This window comes from Sycon ciliatum, chromosome 9, assembly GCF_964019385.1.
Source record: "Sycon ciliatum chromosome 9, ocSycCili1.1, whole genome shotgun sequence".
In the NCBI taxonomy this organism is placed as follows: domain Eukaryota; kingdom Metazoa; phylum Porifera; class Calcarea; order Leucosolenida; family Sycettidae; genus Sycon; species Sycon ciliatum.
Genome location: NC_088651.1, coordinates 6115109 through 6133562, shown reverse-complemented (window position 1 = coordinate 6133562; position 18454 = coordinate 6115109). Strand labels below are relative to the sequence as shown.

General features: G+C 48.9%; 1 protein-coding gene across 1 annotated transcript in view; it reads left to right on the top strand.

Moving 5' to 3' along the window:
* LOC135824572 (uncharacterized) overlaps positions 1 to 18454 on the top strand; it is a 51683-nt gene that overhangs the window by 1503 nt on the left and 31726 nt on the right. Inside the window, exons 2-7 of the mRNA XM_065337304.1 lie at positions 5174 to 5292; positions 6268 to 6444; positions 14045 to 14312; positions 14974 to 14995; positions 15969 to 16002; positions 17754 to 17816. Coding sequence (XP_065193376.1) covers positions 5275 to 5292; positions 6268 to 6444; positions 14045 to 14312; positions 14974 to 14995; positions 15969 to 16002; positions 17754 to 17816 — 582 coding nt within the window. The 5' untranslated portion in view covers positions 5174 to 5274. The remainder of the gene's footprint in view (positions 1 to 5173; positions 5293 to 6267; positions 6445 to 14044; positions 14313 to 14973; positions 14996 to 15968; positions 16003 to 17753; positions 17817 to 18454) is intronic.

Here is an 18454-nt window from a genome sequence, read left to right as displayed (position 1 = left end):
CATGGCGATGGTCTTTGGCTGGGCACTGGCTTGGCGAAAACGCGATCTTCTTGTGCAGTAGAACATTGATCGGCTGCAGATGAGTACAGTCACTTCGTGACTGGTCCTATAAGAGGAAACCTGGCAGGATAGAGGCATGACTTATCGAAGACGAAGCACTCGCAACAAGCAATAGCACTCGAAATATCTCGTAAGACAGGGCATATCGCTTTGAGCCACAGCGCTCGCAGCCTTGCTTACTTCATCAAAGTGAGCTCTACATGTTTGTTGACCTCTTCGAACTACATAGAAGAGCGAAACAAGGATTATGTTTTAGCATTTCAACTCCAACAGCAGACTATTACCAGTGGGAGAGAGAAAACTACAAAGGGCTTTGCTTTCTGTCGCATCGTCTCTCTTGCAGTTGCACGCAACTAACGAGAAAACCGTGTACTTACTCCCGCATGCGCATTGATACGTAAACTATCATTGTCAAACACGTCCTCTGCCGCATGCTGATCAGGTAGTGCTATGTACATGTTCATGTACTGATCATGATCGTGAACATGGAAATCCGGTCGCACGTCTAGCGGCCCCAGGCCAGGGCGCTGGCCATGCAGCCGTTGGGTAAGCGGTACGCACATGCATTTGTGCGCTGCAGCGCGCTGCGCTGATCGCATTGGATCAACATGACTGTGCACAGCATGCAAGTAACAGCGTTCTGTACGCGCTGAGGGCGCCGGCCCGGTCATTCGACTGGATGTCCATGTTCACGACTATTATGTAGCACAGCGTACTCTCAGTTGACATGCCCCCTTTCGAACCCAAACAATCTTTTCGGGATTGGTCTATTGGTATTACTATTACACGTCAATTACATATTGGCAAAGCGCCGTCCCGCACAGTCCGTGGCAAGAGTTACTAAGCGCTGCAGATGAAGAAAACCCCAAAGTGATAGCTCTGCTGCTGCTACACGCGGTCTCCGCCTGTGTGCCAAACACATCTTCCATCAGAATTAATTCACTATGGCTGAACGGGATACCACAATGTAACTGTTGAGTATCAAGATGTGCTAAGCAGAGAGTGCGATAACATCTGCACATAGATTGTGTTCGGATCAATGAAGAGGTCATACGACTAGCATGCGTCTGCCCCGCAGCACAAACCAAGAACGAAACGTGCTGGATTTGAGCCGATTGAAAAAGACCATAGGCGTAGGCATAGCCAACACCCTAGTCGATGTGTTATGACAGATACCGCAAACCACCCGGCATCATTCACTCACAAATGTTGTGATCAGGCAATGTTGGTTGGCGGATCACTAAAGCAAGTCGGCGTGAAGGGTAGAGCTGTAGTGGATAAGCATACTTGTACTTACTACTTACGCAAGTATGAAATTGAAATTGACTTCAATCGCACACCTTTTCAGGCGCAACTAATTAATCAGTTTTGCTCGCAGATCAGGAACTAAAAGTAGCGCCATCGCTCCTCTGTTTAGTAGTGTTTGAAGTACAGAATTCCGCAGAACTCATTAGTGACTACTGCTGGTGAGGGAAGCAGAAGAGAATGAAGTAGATCACACTTACTTCGAAGTACGTGTACGTAAGAAAAACAACATAGAAGGTGTCGACGGCGATTATGCTCGTGCATGCTCTGTGTATTTGTATACCATAAAGTCGCGGATAAAAGCCGGGCTATAAGCATATAAGCCGCTTTCTGCATCTCTACTTTAAAGGGGAAGTTAAGGCAAAAATTAAAATTTCACCAGTTGTAGTCTTCGGGGTGCTGAGTCGAATGGTCGTGGTCCGAGGAAGCTGAGACGCTCCCTTCCTACTTGAATCCCAATCGAACTCGCGCACTTCCACCGAAACTGGGTGACTGCGCCCTACTAGATGGGGATTTGTATGCAAAATGTCACTAAAAGCGCCATTTCGTTCTTATAAAAGCACGGATGACCGCGACTGGCCCATATGTTATAGTCTTTTGGACGCTGAGTCGACTGGTTTTGGTCCGAAAAGGCTGCGATGCAGCGTTCCTCCTTTATTCCCAATCGAACATGGTTGAACAAGCGGTCACGTGCTCCTGCGTACGCCAGTCACCTGGTCACCGTGCTTGCATGGTACAACTTACTACAGTAAGATCGGGCGCCGAAGAACACCTCGCCGAAGAACACCCAGGCTGGAAAACCGGCAAAATTTAAGAACAGTCCAGGCTAGAATTATCAGATTTAAGAACACTTTTAAAATTTGGAATTTCCACATGAGTGCAGAACTGATCATACATTGTACATGTATGGGAGGTGAGTACATGTTATGTACACGTGTAAACAGTTACTGCTACATGTACAGTCATTCCCATTTACGACACCCACTAGTTTAGAAGTACTACATTGCACTACATGTACATGTACATGTACATGTACATGTACATGTACATGACAAACGTCATGGCGTCACTCGACTCGCCACGCGCGTGTGAATAAGAACGGTCTGGCTAGAATCAAAAATTTAAGAACTTTCCTAGGCTGCGCTCGAGCCCCTGCGTTCTTCGGCGCCCGATCTTACTGTAGCCTGTTTGACCTTTTTTGGGTGCAGTCCTATCACTCGAGTTGAACCTTGGTGTGAAAGTTGTCGCCTGCTGGTGTGGTGACCAGGTGATCTGGGCACCCAGGAGCACGTGACCGCTTGTTCTTCGATTGGGAATAAAGGAGGAACGCTGCATCGCAGCCTTTTCGGACCAAAACCAGTCGACTCAGCGTCCAAAAGACTACAACATATGGACCAATCGCGGTCATACGTGCTTTTATAAGAACGAAATGGCGCTTTTAGTGACATTTTGCATACAAATCCCCATCTAGTAGGGCGCAGTCACCCAGTTTCGGTGGAAGTGCGCGAGTTCGATTGGGATTCAAGTAGGAAGGGAGCGTCTCAGCTTTCTCGGACCAAGGCCATTCGACTCAGCACCCCGAAGACTACAACTGGTGAAATTTTAATTTTTGCCTTAACTTCCCCTTTAAAGGGGAAGTGCATCGATTTTTCGAGTATGGTCCAGAAGAAAGACAATTTGATGTCGGTTCGAATGGCATATCTCTCGCTTCCATACGATAAGCCAAACTTGCCAAATCGCCAATTGTATACTCACGTTGCCATAGCGACCAGCGCAGTGATGACGTACGAAAGGCTTAGCTCCACCACAGAGAAGGTCGATCACTGCAGAATTTGGTCATTTTCAATTGGTTTATTGTATTCACGAAGTGAAAGAAGGGCTGTGTTCAATGCTGTTAGTGCAGTGAACTGTTTGTTAGTAGTCCTCTCGGTTGTGTACTGGGACGTGACACCGACAGGAGAAAGCTGGAGTGCGGAGACACCAGCAGATAAGCGAAAATAGTGACGAACAAAATGCTGAAATCTTGGTTGGGACAAATCAGACGTTCAGCATTTCCCCCAACCAAGGACCATGCCGTTTGCTCTTTCCACTTCCTGAAGATGAATGTGATGCTTCCTGGCGACTCTGCTATCTCTCGTAACATCTTCTGAAGCCAGGTGAGACGACGGGTGGTGGAGATTGACGAATGAAATAATGTCGTAGGTTTGAAAGTTTGCTGAAAATGTCTCAGGAGAGATGGGAGAGATGGCGAATTCTAAGCATCTTGTCCTGGAGGAAACCATTTCCTAGGCGCAGTCAGCCTAGGGAAATGCATGAGAAGGGCGATAAATAGTTCACGACACTAACAGCATTGAACACAGCACTTCTTTCACATCGTGAATACAATAAGACAATTGAAAAATGACCAATTTCTGCAGTGATCGGCCTTCTCTGTGGAGGAGCTAAGCCTTTCATACGTCATCACTGCTCTGGTCGCTATGGCAACGTGAGCATACAATTGGCGATTTGGCAAGTTTGGCTTATCGTATGGAAGCGAGAGATATGCCATTCGAACCGATATCAAATTGTCTTTCTTCTGGACCCTACTCGAAAAATCGATGCACTTCCCCTTTAATGCAAACCAGGCTTGTATGCAAACCATGCTTATATGCACCACTGATATTTTTGCCAGGCTAGTATGCACATAGAAGCCAGGCTTCTACGCGCGACACGCGTAGATCTACCACTGACTACCGGTATGGCGGCAGTTTTACTTTGCACCGTACATAGCGCATGCACTCTTGACCTACCCGATCCGTGCTTGCATAGAAGCCAGGCTTCTACGCGCGACAGGCTTATAATTATGCATTTGACCCGTTTGATTTTCAGGCTTCTATCCGCGATATGCTTGTATGCAAACCCGGCTTTTATCCACGACTTTACGGTATTTGTGCTGATGTGCGCCTTTGTATGCCCATGTATTGACCAGGCCTGTCCCCGGCCTTCACTGGCGAAGGAATCTCTGCAGTCACCTTGCTGTCCCCCTCTTTCTCTCTCTCTCTCTCTCTCTTTCTCTCTCTCTCTCTCTCTCTCTCTCTCTCTCTCTCTCTCTCTCTCTCTATCTATCTATCTATCTATATCTATCTATCTATCTATCTACAAAGGTCAAAAAGAATGGTTTCACCAATTATAGAAACATACGTTGTAACGCTGCGTTTCATGCACGTAGCTAAATGCTAAGGCAATCATCAGACAACGTTGTCTGATGATTGCCTTAGCATTTAGCTACGTGCATGAAACGCAGCGTTACAACGTATGTTTCTATAATTGGTGAAACCATTCTTTTTGACCTTTGTGGTTACGCTCCGCCCCTGTGGTGTTGAGCACTGTTGAAACCTGGGTATACCCACTTATGTGTATCTATCTATCTATCTATCTATCTATCTATCTATCTATCTATCTATCTATCTATCTATCTATCTATCTATCTATCTATCTATCTATCTATCTATCTATCTATCTCTCTCTCTTTCTCTTTCTCTCTCTCTCTCTCTCTCTCTCTCTCTCTCTCTCTCTCTCTCTCTCTCTCTCTCTCTCTTTCTCTCTCTCTCTCTCTCTCTCTCTCTCTCTCTCTCTCTCTCTCTCTCTCTCTCTCTCTCTCTATCTATCTATCTCTATCTATCTATCTATCTATCTATCTATCTATCTATCTATCTATCTATCTATCTATCTATCTATCTATCTATCTCTCTCTCTTTCTCTCTCTCTCTCTCTCTCTCTCTCTCTCTCTCTCTCTCTCTCTCTCTCTCTCTCTCTTTCTCTTTCTCAGGCTATCGTCTAGTTCCTTGCTGGTCTACCTGATCAAGATGGTCTCCCAGTGGCACATTCCTGGCTGAGTGTTGAGCCGTTTGCTCACATTCAGGCCTAGATATGGCTAGCAATCACAGGGTAAGATAGACAATCCTCATAGCAAGTACAGGGTAAGATAGACAATCCTCATAGCAAGTACAGGGTAAGATAGACAATCCTCACCTTCTGTTGCTGCAAGCAGACTAGTACAGTAAAACCTGGTTTAAGCGACCACTCCACGGTGCAAGTAAAAGTGGTCGTTAAAGCCAGGTGGTCTTTAGAACCAGCTCCCACAGTGTCTGCGTAGAACTGTCCGTGCATGGAAAAACGGTCGTTAAGAGCAGGTGGTCGCTATACCCAGAGGTCGCTTGCACCAGGTTTTACCGTACTCGTGTTCCAGTGATTACTATCATGTAGTAGAGGGAAGCTGCACGAGAGCTCAGTACGGACTTCAGGTGTACTCGCAAACCAGGATTTAAATGAAAGAACTTCCCTAACTTTTGATTGAAATCTCTCTGCATGATTGCAACATATAAAAATAAAAATAATAAATTCGGCGGGATTCGCGTACCGGGCAGGTCAAGAACAAGGAGTCGTACAACTCTCTGGTCAAGAACCACCTTTCCGCTTCCGTGGGATGCCACCACCCCATGATCAGGCGTCAGATGCGGCTCCTAAACGGTGGGGGAGGATAGATCAGATCCACCAACCAGAGGCCAAAGGCCTTGATCCCATTTGCCACATCCATGTATTACTCATGCCAGGCCACGAGTTCCCAATTAACTGTGGGTCGCAGCACGGTTGACATTCAGGGTAATGCAGGATCCCTGGATCCCCACCCCACCACCATTATTTTGACCAATCGGCTACGAAGGCCATACAAAGAACCTGTCTTAACCATGTTATTCAATACCAACCAAATTGTCTTGTCCTGCTGCTGCTACTGCTGCTGCTGCGGATGCTGCTGCGGATGCTGTTGCTGTTTCTGCTATTGCTGCTGCTGTTACTACTGCTGTTACTGCTGCTGTTGTTGTTGCTGCTGTTGCTGCTGTTGTTCGATCGCTTCTTGTCCAGCCGACTCATGGAGCCACTGCAGCTGCAGCCACGCGCTACAGCCCCGGACGTCAGCAAAGTGCCAGAAATGTGTATGGCACTGGCCCCGCTAGTGGAGAGGATGCGGGGGAGCTCGACGTTATGCTGCTGCTTGGAGACACTGGCTTTCTTCGCCGCTACCCAAACCTATGGAGAGAAGTGAGTAACATTAGATGACTGTGTACAAATTTTGTTTTCGGACATGAATGATGTCATGTGACTTAAGATAAAGAAAGAAAAAAACAGATCACGTCTGAACCGACTGACTGAAAGTACTCGAGGTACAGGAAAACTCCTCTTATCCGGATGCCCCTCTAATCCGGGCACATCTATCTACCGGACACCTTTCTGACCGCTCTCGAGTCACAAAAAATGGTTTTCCAGTGAAAACGTGCCTCAAGAACTATTGACTGGTGTAAAGCGATTCTACTTACATGTAGCGTTGGTCTGCAAATTTTTGGTATGTTTAAATTTCTGCCGCCCAGGGCTCAAACACATTTCGGCCGCATTACAATTTCGGCCTGTACTGCCGCTACCTGTACGCACTGTCACACTGAACCCTGCAAAGGAAAATTTCAGCCGCAACAAGTTTTTGGCGAAAAATGCCAAGGCCGAAAATAGCCGAAAATAAATATGCTGGGGGAGGGGAAAAGACCCAAGTGCCATTAGTATGTGTGGCACATGTTGTGAGCCGCCTTTGGAGTGAAAAACGTGTCAGCACCTTCTATATCCGGCCTAGCCCCGTAGCTCAGATGCCCCATACCTCAGATGGTTAGAGCATTGCTCATGACAAGCAAGGTCCCGGGTTTGAGTCCGAGTGGGTCTGGCATTTTTTCTCTTTTGAGGCAGTCCACTTCCCTGACTAATCCTTTGAAGTAAACATGTTTTAGAATTGCGATGAACAGAACGAGCTGAACCGACGTTTCACAAAGGCTTTATTATATCAAAAACGAGTGGATACGAAGCAATTCTAAACTATTGCCGCCTCGATGTTTATTTAAAAATAAATATGTGCCGAATATTAATTCGGTGTTGTCTGACAGTAGTACGTACTGTATGGTCTGAGTTACGGGCAATTCCTGGATAAGGGCAGTTCTCGGTCCAAACCTGCCTGGATAAGGGCAATTCTCTGTCCAAACCTGCCTGGATAAGGGCAGTTCTCAGTCCAAACCTGCCTGGATAAGGGCAGTTCTCAGTCCAAACCTGCCTGGATAAGGGCAGTTCTCGGTCCAAACCTGCCTGGATAAGGGCAGTTCTCGGTCCCAACCTGCCTGGATAAGGGCAGTTCTCGGTCCAAACCTGCCTGGATAAGGGCAGTTCTCAGTCCAAACCTGCCTGGATAAGGGCAGTTCTCGGTCCAAACCTGCCTGGATAAGGGCAGTTCTCGGTCCAAACCTGCCTGGATAAGGGCAGTTCTCGGTCCAAACCTGCCTGGATAAGGGCAGTTCTCAGTCCAAACCTGCCTGGATAAGGGCAGTTCTCGGTCCAAACCTGCCTGGATAAGGGCAGTTCTCGGTCCAAACCTGCCTGGATAAGGGCAGTTCTCAGTCCAAACCTGCCTGGATAAGGGCAGTTCTCGGTCCAAACCTGCCTGGATAAGGGCAGTTCTCAGTCCAAACCTGCCTGGATAAGGGCAGTTCTCAGTCCAAACCTGCCTGGATAAGGGCAGTTCTCGGTCCAAACCTGCCTGGATAAGGGCAGTTCTCAGTCCAAACCTGCCTGGATAAGGGCAGTTCTCGGTCCAAACCTGCCTGGATAAGGGCAGTTCTCGGTCCAAACCTGCCTGGATAAGGGCAGTTCTCGGTCCAAACCTGCCTGGATAAGGGCAGTTCTCAGTCCAAACCTGCCTGGATAAGGGCAGTTCTCGGTCCAAACCTGCCTGGATAAGGGCAGTTCTCGGTCCAAACCTGCCTGGATAAGGGCAGTTCTCAGTCCAAACCTGCCTGGATAAGGGCAGTTCTCGGTCCAAACCTGCCTGGATAAGGGCAGTTCTCGGTCCAAACCTGCCTGGATAAGGGCAGTTCTCAGTCCAAACCTGCCTGGATAAGGGCAGTTCTCAGTCCAAACCTGCCTGGATAAGGGCAGTTCTCGGTCCAAACCTGCCTGGATAAGGGCAGTTCTCAGTCCAAACCTGCCTGGATAAGGGCAGTTCTCAGTCCAAACCTGCCTGGATAAGGGCAGTTCTCAGTCCAAACCTGCCTGGATAAGGGCAGTTCTCAGTCCAAACCTGCCTGGATAAGGGCAGTTCTCAGTCCAAACCTGCCTGGATAAGGGCAGTTCTCAGTCCAAACCTGCCTGGATAAGGGCAGTTCTCAGTCCAAACCTGCCTGGATAAGGGCAGTTCTCGGTCCAAACCTGCCTGGATAAGGGCAGTTCTCAGTCCAAACCTGCCTGGATAAGGGCAGTTCTCAGTCCAAACCTGCCTGGATAAGGGCAATTCTCAGTCCAAACCTGCCTGGATAAGGGCAGTTCTCAGTCCAAACCTGCCTGGATAAGGGCAGTTCTCAGTCCAAACCTGCCTGGATAAGGGCAGTTCTCAGTCCAAACCTGCCTGGATAAGGGCAGTTCTCAGTCCAAACCTGCCTGGATAAGGGCAGTTCTCGGTCCAAACCTGCCTGGATAAGGGCAGTTCTCAGTCCAAACCTGCCTGGATAAGGGCAGTTCTCGGTCCAAACCTGCCTGGATAAGGGCAGTTCTCGGTCCAAACCTGCCTGGATAAGGGCAGTTCTCAGTCCAAACCTGCCTGGATAAGGGCAGTTCTCGGTCCAAACCTGCCTGGATAAGGGCAGTTCTCAGTCCAAACCTGCCTGGATAAGGGCAGTTCTCAGTCCAAACCTGCCTGGATAAGGGCAGTTCTCGGTCCAAACCTGCCTGGATAAGGGCAGTTCTCAGTCCAAACCTGCCTGGATAAGGGCAGTTCTCGGTCCAAACCTGCCTGGATAAGGGCAGTTCTCGGTCCAAACCTGCCTGGATAAGGGCAGTTCTCGGTCCAAACCTGCCTGGATAAGGGCAGTTCTCTGTCCCAACCTGCCTGGATAAGGGCAGTTCTCGGTCCAAACCTGCCTGGATAAGGGCAGTTCTCAGTCCAAACCTGCCTGGATAAGGGCAGTTCTCGGTCCAAACCTGCCTGGATAAGGGCAGTTCTCAGTCCAAACCTGCCTGGATAAGGGCAGTTCTCGGTCCAAACCTGCCTGGATAAGGGCAGTTCTCGGTCCAAACCTGCCTGGATAAGGGCAGTTCTCGGTCCAAACCTGCCTGGATAAGGGCAGTTCTCTGTCCCAACCTGCCTGGATAAGGGCAGTTCTCGGTCCAAACCTGCCTGGATAAGGGCAGTTCTCAGTCCAAACCTGCCTGGATAAGGGCAGTTCTCGGTCCAAACCTGCCTGGATAAGGGCAGTTCTCAGTCCAAACCTGCCTGGATAAGGGCAGTTCTCGGTCCAAACCTGCCTGGATAAGGGCAGTTCTCGGTCCAAACCTGCCTGGATAAGGGCAGTTCTCGGTCCAAACCTGCCTGGATAAGGGCAGTTCTCTGTCCCAACCTGCCTGGATAAGGGCAGTTCTCGGTCCAAACCTGCCTGGATAAGGGCAGTTCTCAGTCCAAACCTGCCTGGATAAGGGCAGTTCTCGGTCCAAACCTGCCTGGATAAGGGCAGTTCTCAGTCCAAACCTGCCTGGATAAGGGCAGTTCTCTGTCCCAACCTGCCTGGATAAGGGTAGTTCTCAGTCCAAACCTGCCTGGATAAGGGCAGTTCTCGGTCCAAACCTGCCTGGATAAGGGCAGTGTTTGGTCCAAACCTGCCTGGATAAGGGCAGTTCTCGGTCCCAACCTGCCTGGATAAGGGCAGATCTCGGTCCCAACCTGCCTGGATAAGGGCAGTGTTTGGTCCAAACCTGCCTGGATAAGGGCAGTTCTCGGTCCCAACCTGCCTGGATAAGGGCAGTTCTCGGTCCAAACCTGCCTGGATAAGGGCAGTTCTCGGTCCAAACCTGCCTGGATAAGGGCAGTTCTCAGTCCAAACCTGCCTGGATAAGGGCAGTTCTCGGTCCAAACCTGCCTGGATAAGGGCAGTTCTCGGTCCAAACCTGCCTGGATAAGGGCAGTTCTCGGTCCAAACCTGCCTGGATAAGGGCAGTTCTCTGTCCCAACCTGCCTGGATAAGGGCAGTTCTCGGTCCAAACCTGCCTGGATAAGGGCAGTTCTCAGTCCAAACCTGCCTGGATAAGGGCAGTTCTCGGTCCAAACCTGCCTGGATAAGGGCAGTTCTCAGTCCAAACCTGCCTGGATAAGGGCAGTTCTCGGTCCAAACCTGCCTGGATAAGGGCAGTTCTCGGTCCAAACCTGCCTGGATAAGGGCAGTTCTCGGTCCAAACCTGCCTGGATAAGGGCAGTTCTCTGTCCCAACCTGCCTGGATAAGGGCAGTTCTCGGTCCAAACCTGCCTGGATAAGGGCAGTTCTCAGTCCAAACCTGCCTGGATAAGGGCAGTTCTCGGTCCAAACCTGCCTGGATAAGGGCAGTTCTCAGTCCAAACCTGCCTGGATAAGGGCAGTTCTCTGTCCCAACCTGCCTGGATAAGGGTAGTTCTCAGTCCAAACCTGCCTGGATAAGGGCAGTTCTCGGTCCAAACCTGCCTGGATAAGGGCAGTGTTTGGTCCAAACCTGCCTGGATAAGGGCAGTTCTCGGTCCCAACCTGCCTGGATAAGGGCAGATCTCGGTCCCAACCTGCCTGGATAAGGGCAGTGTTTGGTCCAAACCTGCCTGGATAAGGGCAGTTCTCGGTCCCAACCTGCCTGGATAAGGGCAGTTCTCGGTCCCAACCTGCCTGGATAAGGGCAGATCTCGGTCCCAACCTGCCTGGATAAGGGCAGTGTTTGGTCCAAACCTGCCTGGATAAGGGCAGTTCTCAGTCCAAACCTGCCTGGATAAGGGCAGTTCTCAGTCCAAACCTGCCTGGATAAGGGCAGTTCTCGGTCCAAACCTGCCTGGATAAGGGCAGTTCTCGGTCCAAACCTGCCTGGATAAGGGCAGTTCTCGGTCCAAACCTGCCTGGATAAGGGCAGTTCTCTGTCCCAACCTGCCTGGATAAGGGCAGTTCTCGGTCCAAACCTGCCTGGATAAGGGCAGTTCTCAGTCCAAACCTGCCTGGATAAGGGCAGTTCTCGGTCCAAACCTGCCTGGATAAGGGCAGTTCTCAGTCCAAACCTGCCTGGATAAGGGCAGTTCTCGGTCCAAACCTGCCTGGATAAGGGCAGTTCTCGGTCCAAACCTGCCTGGATAAGGGCAGTTCTCGGTCCAAACCTGCCTGGATAAGGGCAGTTCTCTGTCCCAACCTGCCTGGATAAGGGCAGTTCTCGGTCCAAACCTGCCTGGATAAGGGCAGTTCTCAGTCCAAACCTGCCTGGATAAGGGCAGTTCTCGGTCCAAACCTGCCTGGATAAGGGCAGTTCTCAGTCCAAACCTGCCTGGATAAGGGCAGTTCTCGGTCCAAACCTGCCTGGATAAGGGCAGTTCTCGGTCCAAACCTGCCTGGATAAGGGCAGTTCTCGGTCCAAACCTGCCTGGATAAGGGCAGTTCTCTGTCCCAACCTGCCTGGATAAGGGCAGTTCTCGGTCCAAACCTGCCTGGATAAGGGCAGTTCTCAGTCCAAACCTGCCTGGATAAGGGCAGTTCTCGGTCCAAACCTGCCTGGATAAGGGCAGTTCTCAGTCCAAACCTGCCTGGATAAGGGCAGTTCTCTGTCCCAACCTGCCTGGATAAGGGTAGTTCTCAGTCCAAACCTGCCTGGATAAGGGCAGTTCTCGGTCCAAACCTGCCTGGATAAGGGCAGTGTTTGGTCCAAACCTGCCTGGATAAGGGCAGTTCTCGGTCCCAACCTGCCTGGATAAGGGCAGATCTCGGTCCCAACCTGCCTGGATAAGGGCAGTGTTTGGTCCAAACCTGCCTGGATAAGGGCAGTTCTCGGTCCCAACCTGCCTGGATAAGGGCAGTTCTCGGTCCAAACCTGCCTGGATAAGGGCAGTTCTCGGTCCAAACCTGCCTGGATAAGGGCAGTTCTCAGTCCAAACCTGCCTGGATAAGGGCAGTTCTCGGTCCAAACCTGCCTGGATAAGGGCAGTTCTCGGTCCAAACCTGCCTGGATAAGGGCAGTTCTCGGTCCAAACCTGCCTGGATAAGGGCAGTTCTCTGTCCCAACCTGCCTGGATAAGGGCAGTTCTCGGTCCAAACCTGCCTGGATAAGGGCAGTTCTCAGTCCAAACCTGCCTGGATAAGGGCAGTTCTCGGTCCAAACCTGCCTGGATAAGGGCAGTTCTCAGTCCAAACCTGCCTGGATAAGGGCAGTTCTCGGTCCAAACCTGCCTGGATAAGGGCAGTTCTCGGTCCAAACCTGCCTGGATAAGGGCAGTTCTCGGTCCAAACCTGCCTGGATAAGGGCAGTTCTCTGTCCCAACCTGCCTGGATAAGGGCAGTTCTCGGTCCAAACCTGCCTGGATAAGGGCAGTGTTTGGTCCAAACCTGCCTGGATAAGGGCAGTTCTCGGTCCAAACCTGCCTGGATAAGGGCAGTTCTCAGTCCAAACCTGCCTGGATAAGGGCAGTTCTCTGTCCCAACCTGCCTGGATAAGGGTAGTTCTCAGTCCAAACCTGCCTGGATAAGGGCAGTTCTCGGTCCAAACCTGCCTGGATAAGGGCAGTGTTTGGTCCAAACCTGCCTGGATAAGGGCAGTTCTCGGTCCCAACCTGCCTGGATAAGGGCAGATCTCGGTCCCAACCTGCCTGGATAAGGGCAGTGTTTGGTCCAAACCTGCCTGGATAAGGGCAGTTCTCGGTCCCAACCTGCCTGGATAAGGGCAGTTCTCGGTCCCAACCTGCCTGGATAAGGGCAGATCTCGGTCCCAACCTGCCTGGATAAGGGCAGTGTTTGGTCCAAACCTGCCTGGATAAGGGCAGTTCTCGGTCCCAACCTGCCTGGATAAGGGCAGTTCTCGGTCCCAACCTGCCTGGATAAGGGCAGATCTCGGTCCCAACCTGCCTGGATAAGGGCAGTGTTTGGTCCAAACCTGCCTGGATAAGGGCAGTTCTCGGTCCCAACCTGCCTGGATAAGGGCAGTGCTCGGTCCTAACCTGCCTGGATAAGGGAAGTTCTACTGTACTTATGGGGGGAGTGGCAATGCAGGTTCAACCAAACCGCAGGTCGAACTGTGTGTACGTGCTGAATTGATTAAGCGGGAGGGTGACACTGGCTTACATCGGCCTAACTGGAAAAGCCACGTGGGCGGATATCCACGGCGGTATTGCATGCATGTGGTGTGTGGTTATGTTCAAGTCACATCTCCTCTAAATCCTAACAACCCTGTCACCAGCATCTTACTCTCATCTTTTCTTGAACTGCTTCCAAACATTTCCTATCATTTTCTTCAAGGTCTTTTGGAGTATGGAAGTAAGTTTGTCAAAAAAAAGAAAGAAGAATGTTCTGTGTCTACCTCTCTAGAACAGCAAAACGCTACTGGAATGATGTTGCACCCCTCCATCGCAAAGACATCCACTCTTGCTGCCCCATCCTTTGCCTTATTTTCTTCACTTCCCTCTCTTTAGCGTCCTCTTTATAGGCACGCAGACTACCACACACACACACAGACCCTGAGATCACCTTGGGTGTGTGTGTTTCCTACGTGCTTGTTTTTGAATTTGAGTCTAGCGGGGTACTTCAGTTAAACTGTGTTCTAATTCCATGTTCTATATCTTGTGTGCATCCTTTAGGCTGATGTTCTGTACAAGCCCAAGCTTGCTGAAAACCTAAGGGTGAAAGACATGATCAACTATTTTCAGGAATGGCTGTCTCCAAGAGATCTTCAAAGCCTTGCAGAGGGCACAGACTTCGGCAAGAGTGAGACGCTGATAGAGATATTGGAGAGAGGCCACAACGCTACCTTTGTACCCTTCTTTGAGAAACTCTGGGAGCACCAGCGAACTCTCCCAGTTGTGCAGGAGATCAAATCTCAGCTCATAGAGTTGTACAGAAAGCGTGGTAAGCCGCGATTGCTTCCGCCTGGATTTGCTTGCTTTGTGTCAGTTGTGAAACAAGGAGACCGAAATGCTTGGAGTGCATCTGAAGGCAAACAAATGTTTGTATGCCTCTAGAATAGACTGGTATACCCCCCCCCCCTCCATTGGCCGTACCTGTGTTGTTCGTCAGGTCATAAACCCCCTTCCATTGGCAGTACCTGGGTCACGGTCACTTCCAACTCTTCATCACTGTGTTAGATGCATAGAGAGTTCAACAAGGGAATTTAAAATACAGAAAATCAGGTAATATACTTTATGTATTCTGCAATGGTCCCAGGGGAATCTTGGAATGTTTGCTGAAAGGAAATTGGGGATTTCCAGTGAACAATTTTCTTGGTGTACCAATTGAAGAGATTGAAATCAGTGTACTATTGGAGTGACTAATAATTATTGTATCATTGTGTATCACTTTATGTTGTGTTTTTGTGCATAATGTACATCCGTGTGTGTGTGTGTTTGTACATGCACGCATGCACATGCATGCCGTGTATGTGTGTATGTGTGTGTGGCCGTGTATGTGTGTATGTATGTGTATGTGTGTGTGTGTGTGTGTGGCCGTGCTTTTGCATGTGCCTATGTGCCTACATGTACACGTACGGTGGTGCATTACCTGCTGGATGCAGTGGAGGAACAGAATCCCATCAGGTGAGTTGTTACCTGGTGGCAAGAGCAGGAGGGCACTCGATCTGAATAGGGGGCACCCCTCACTTTACTTTCATCGATATTAGGTTTTTTGTCTCCACCCCGACTTCTCTCTTGGTATTTTGAATAGAAAGCACATGTCACAGTGAGGCTACGATGTGTTATACTCTGAGCCAAAAGTTCAAGGCTCTGGCAATGACCAGAAGCGCCATACCAAGGAGGTGAATTTTTGACGTGTGTCTTCGCACTGCGACTTGAGTTTTTTTTTTAGTTAAACGTCTTTCGAAAAATCAAATTCTTGTCGCAGGTAAACAGCGGCTCGCCTCTCGCCAATAAAGAACCCTATACCAGTGAAAACTAATGGAAGCACACACAGGGCTTATTGTTTCTCTGTACTGGACGCATGGAGCGATAGCAATTACCTGATTTCAGAACTCAGGGTGAACTTGACGGGCACTCCGAAACTGTTCCGGTTTGGAGCCACCTCTCTAACACCAAAATTTGAAATGAAAAATCGGGCAACTTGGAGGCAACGTGCCAAGACAAAGGAGTGGCTCAGTTCGATCGCCTCTGGCCTCAGAGCAAACTTCAACATGCCAGCTTCCTTCCACAAACATATTTCGAGTGAACAATCTACGCTGATGATCGGTTTGGGTCTACACAATTTTGCTGTCTAGCCGTTCCTATTTGAAACCGTCTTCTCTACCATACATCAAGCACAAGTGTAGTGTGCATCGTGCAGAACTGCCATAGCTATACAGAACTCAACAAGAATGTGTGCATTGTGCAGAACTGCCATAGCTATACACAACTCAACAAGAATGTGTGATATTATGGGAAAAATGAATACTCGACTGAGATTGCTCGAATACTCGCTCAGTTTCTTCTGGAGTGCTCGAACAAGAAATATCGGTACACTCTTCACCCCTACACAGTGAACCTTCAGTTTTGTTTTGCTGTTTCTTTATGTGCACAGCCATGGTGGAGAGCAGTGGTACTATTTTGCCATTGTAAGTTAGTTGTTTGCTTTGATTTATTGTTTGATTTGTGTGAAGTTTTATTACATTTATATCGCAAACACAACAGGCATTAATTCCTAATAATTATCATGATGGCGATGGATAAAATATGAAGTGTGGCTAAAAACTAGGGCTGAAACGATCATTCAATAACTCCTAACGATCAACCAATATCATTAACGATCGATATATTGGTTTTATCGATTCTTGTCGGCTCTATCGAACACCAGTTTATGAAGAAAGACTATGATTCCTTTGCTGCGTTAGAAATTTGTGACACCGCACTGTTGACATCTGTAGATATCTGGCTGGTTTTATCAACATGAACTACTCACGTAGAGAAATTTCATGTTGTTTCTAGAGTGAAGAATCTTGTCATCACCCTCTGGCAACTGCTCTCATTTCCGACTTCTCCCACAAATGAAGCGAAAAGGCAAAGTCTTCTCTCCCGAACTCTTTCAAAGCCACAAATCAATTTTACTGCACTTGAAAGTACATGATTGCACTCGTATCCACTATCGGATGGAGTGTAAGGGCTAGAATACTGTCACTAATATGCATGCATAAAAAATCGATAGCACTCGTTTTGAACACTAACGATTATCGATTGCACTCTTAACGATCGATATGCGAGTTATCGATATAATTGTTTCAGCCCTACTAAAAACAGCACGAGCTGTACTCAAGATACTGAGACAGTTTCCAAACATTCAGGCTGCAACGGGTAGGGGTTTGGCCGGGTAACGAGTCCGGGTATTTTTATCCGGGTAGCTCGGGCACCCTATCGGATATTTGTTGACACAGCTTGTACTGGGAGTGTGCACTTGCGCTATATAGAAAGTGTACAGCAGGTCAGCAGCACATCGCCATGCTATTCAAGTTACATGCACCGTTGCAAAAAAACCGTACTCCAACTATCCGATCCGGTTCAACACCGTACTCCAACTAAGCAAATTACTACCCTACTACCCGATCAAATTACGGGTAGCACGGGTACCCTACTGCTCGTTGTCACCCCTACAAAAATAGACGTGACACCCTGGCAAGACATGCACCAGCCACTCAACACCACATAGCTGCAAATTGATTGCCGTTGTGCTACGGAAGCAATTTTAAAATTGCCTTTTTTAAGGTTGTATGGTCATGTAGCTTGTGTCGAGTGCCAAATCCCTGTGCTTACATGTAGTGCTGACACTCTCCAGGATAACTGTGAACTGCAGTCAAAGCGTCAACTTTAGTCAGTGAATAATTTTGTCCAAGTTTGAATAATGGTACTGTTGAGTTTCAACTGGTGACTCCATCATCCCAGACACAACACAACAGACAACGGGAACGAGTAGGGGGAAACATTTATTATTGACGATGAGACGGAGACAAAGACAAACTACAACAACTACATTATCAGAGAGAGAGAGAGAGAGAGAGAGAGAGAGAGAGAGAGAGAGAGAGAGAGAGAGAGAGAGAGAAAGAGAGACTGAGACAACAAGAGACTATGAAGGGCCCTGGGTAGCTATGGCAACATGGGCGCGCAAGTAGCTACCCAGGCCAACGGAACAAAAGGTGAGTACGGGGTTCATATGGTTCATGCAGGCCAGCCAGAAAATGTACGGGAGGAGGTACCTAACAGTACTCATCTGCACAATAGCTTTACTCATGGAGGGTGAAGCCGATAGGAACAAAATTATTTGTAACATTCCCGACTTTCTCCCCTCCTATTTTCCTGGTCTTGTCGGTTCTACTAGGATGTCAACAAGGTTCTGGAAGACCCAGTTTTTCTGGAACGCTACGATGACCTTTGGAATGAGGTGAGATATGCTGCAGAATGCGGATACCGAGTTTTGTCCGGGAAATGGTTATGATATGCTGTCCGCCCGTGCTAGCATGCTCGTGTGGCGTGACTACAACAGATTCAAGTCTAACACCCCCCCCCCCCTCCTAGACGTGTCGTCCACCAGGCTCCGCGACTCCGGGCCTGACCGAGAAATGAATTGAGAAAATAGTGAATTTGCAGCGAAGACACCACTTGCTTTGAGGAAGGTGTGCGTAGAGTTTTCATTTCAGTACATTGCTTACAAACAAACAAAATACGTTGCGTCCCTATTGATGTTGTAATGAAGCAAATTGTGCCGTACAGTGCTGACAAATCCGCTTGAAATCTTTTCTCATCCCCACTTTTTTTAGATCCTACTTTTTCGCTAGGTAAAAGGACTGTTCTACTTGAAAATCAAACCCTTTAGAGCTCGACTGACTGACTGACTGACTGATAACTTCGACTGAATCGAAAAACTATCAGCACTCTTATTCTTCGACCACCCTTTTCTCGAACCGATCGAATGCACTCAAGTTGCCACTTCAAGACATCAAGTCCTATCCTGCGCAGGCTAGACACCTCTACAGTCCATTCATTGGAAACTGGCACCCTAAGTTTTTGGTGTCTCTCTCA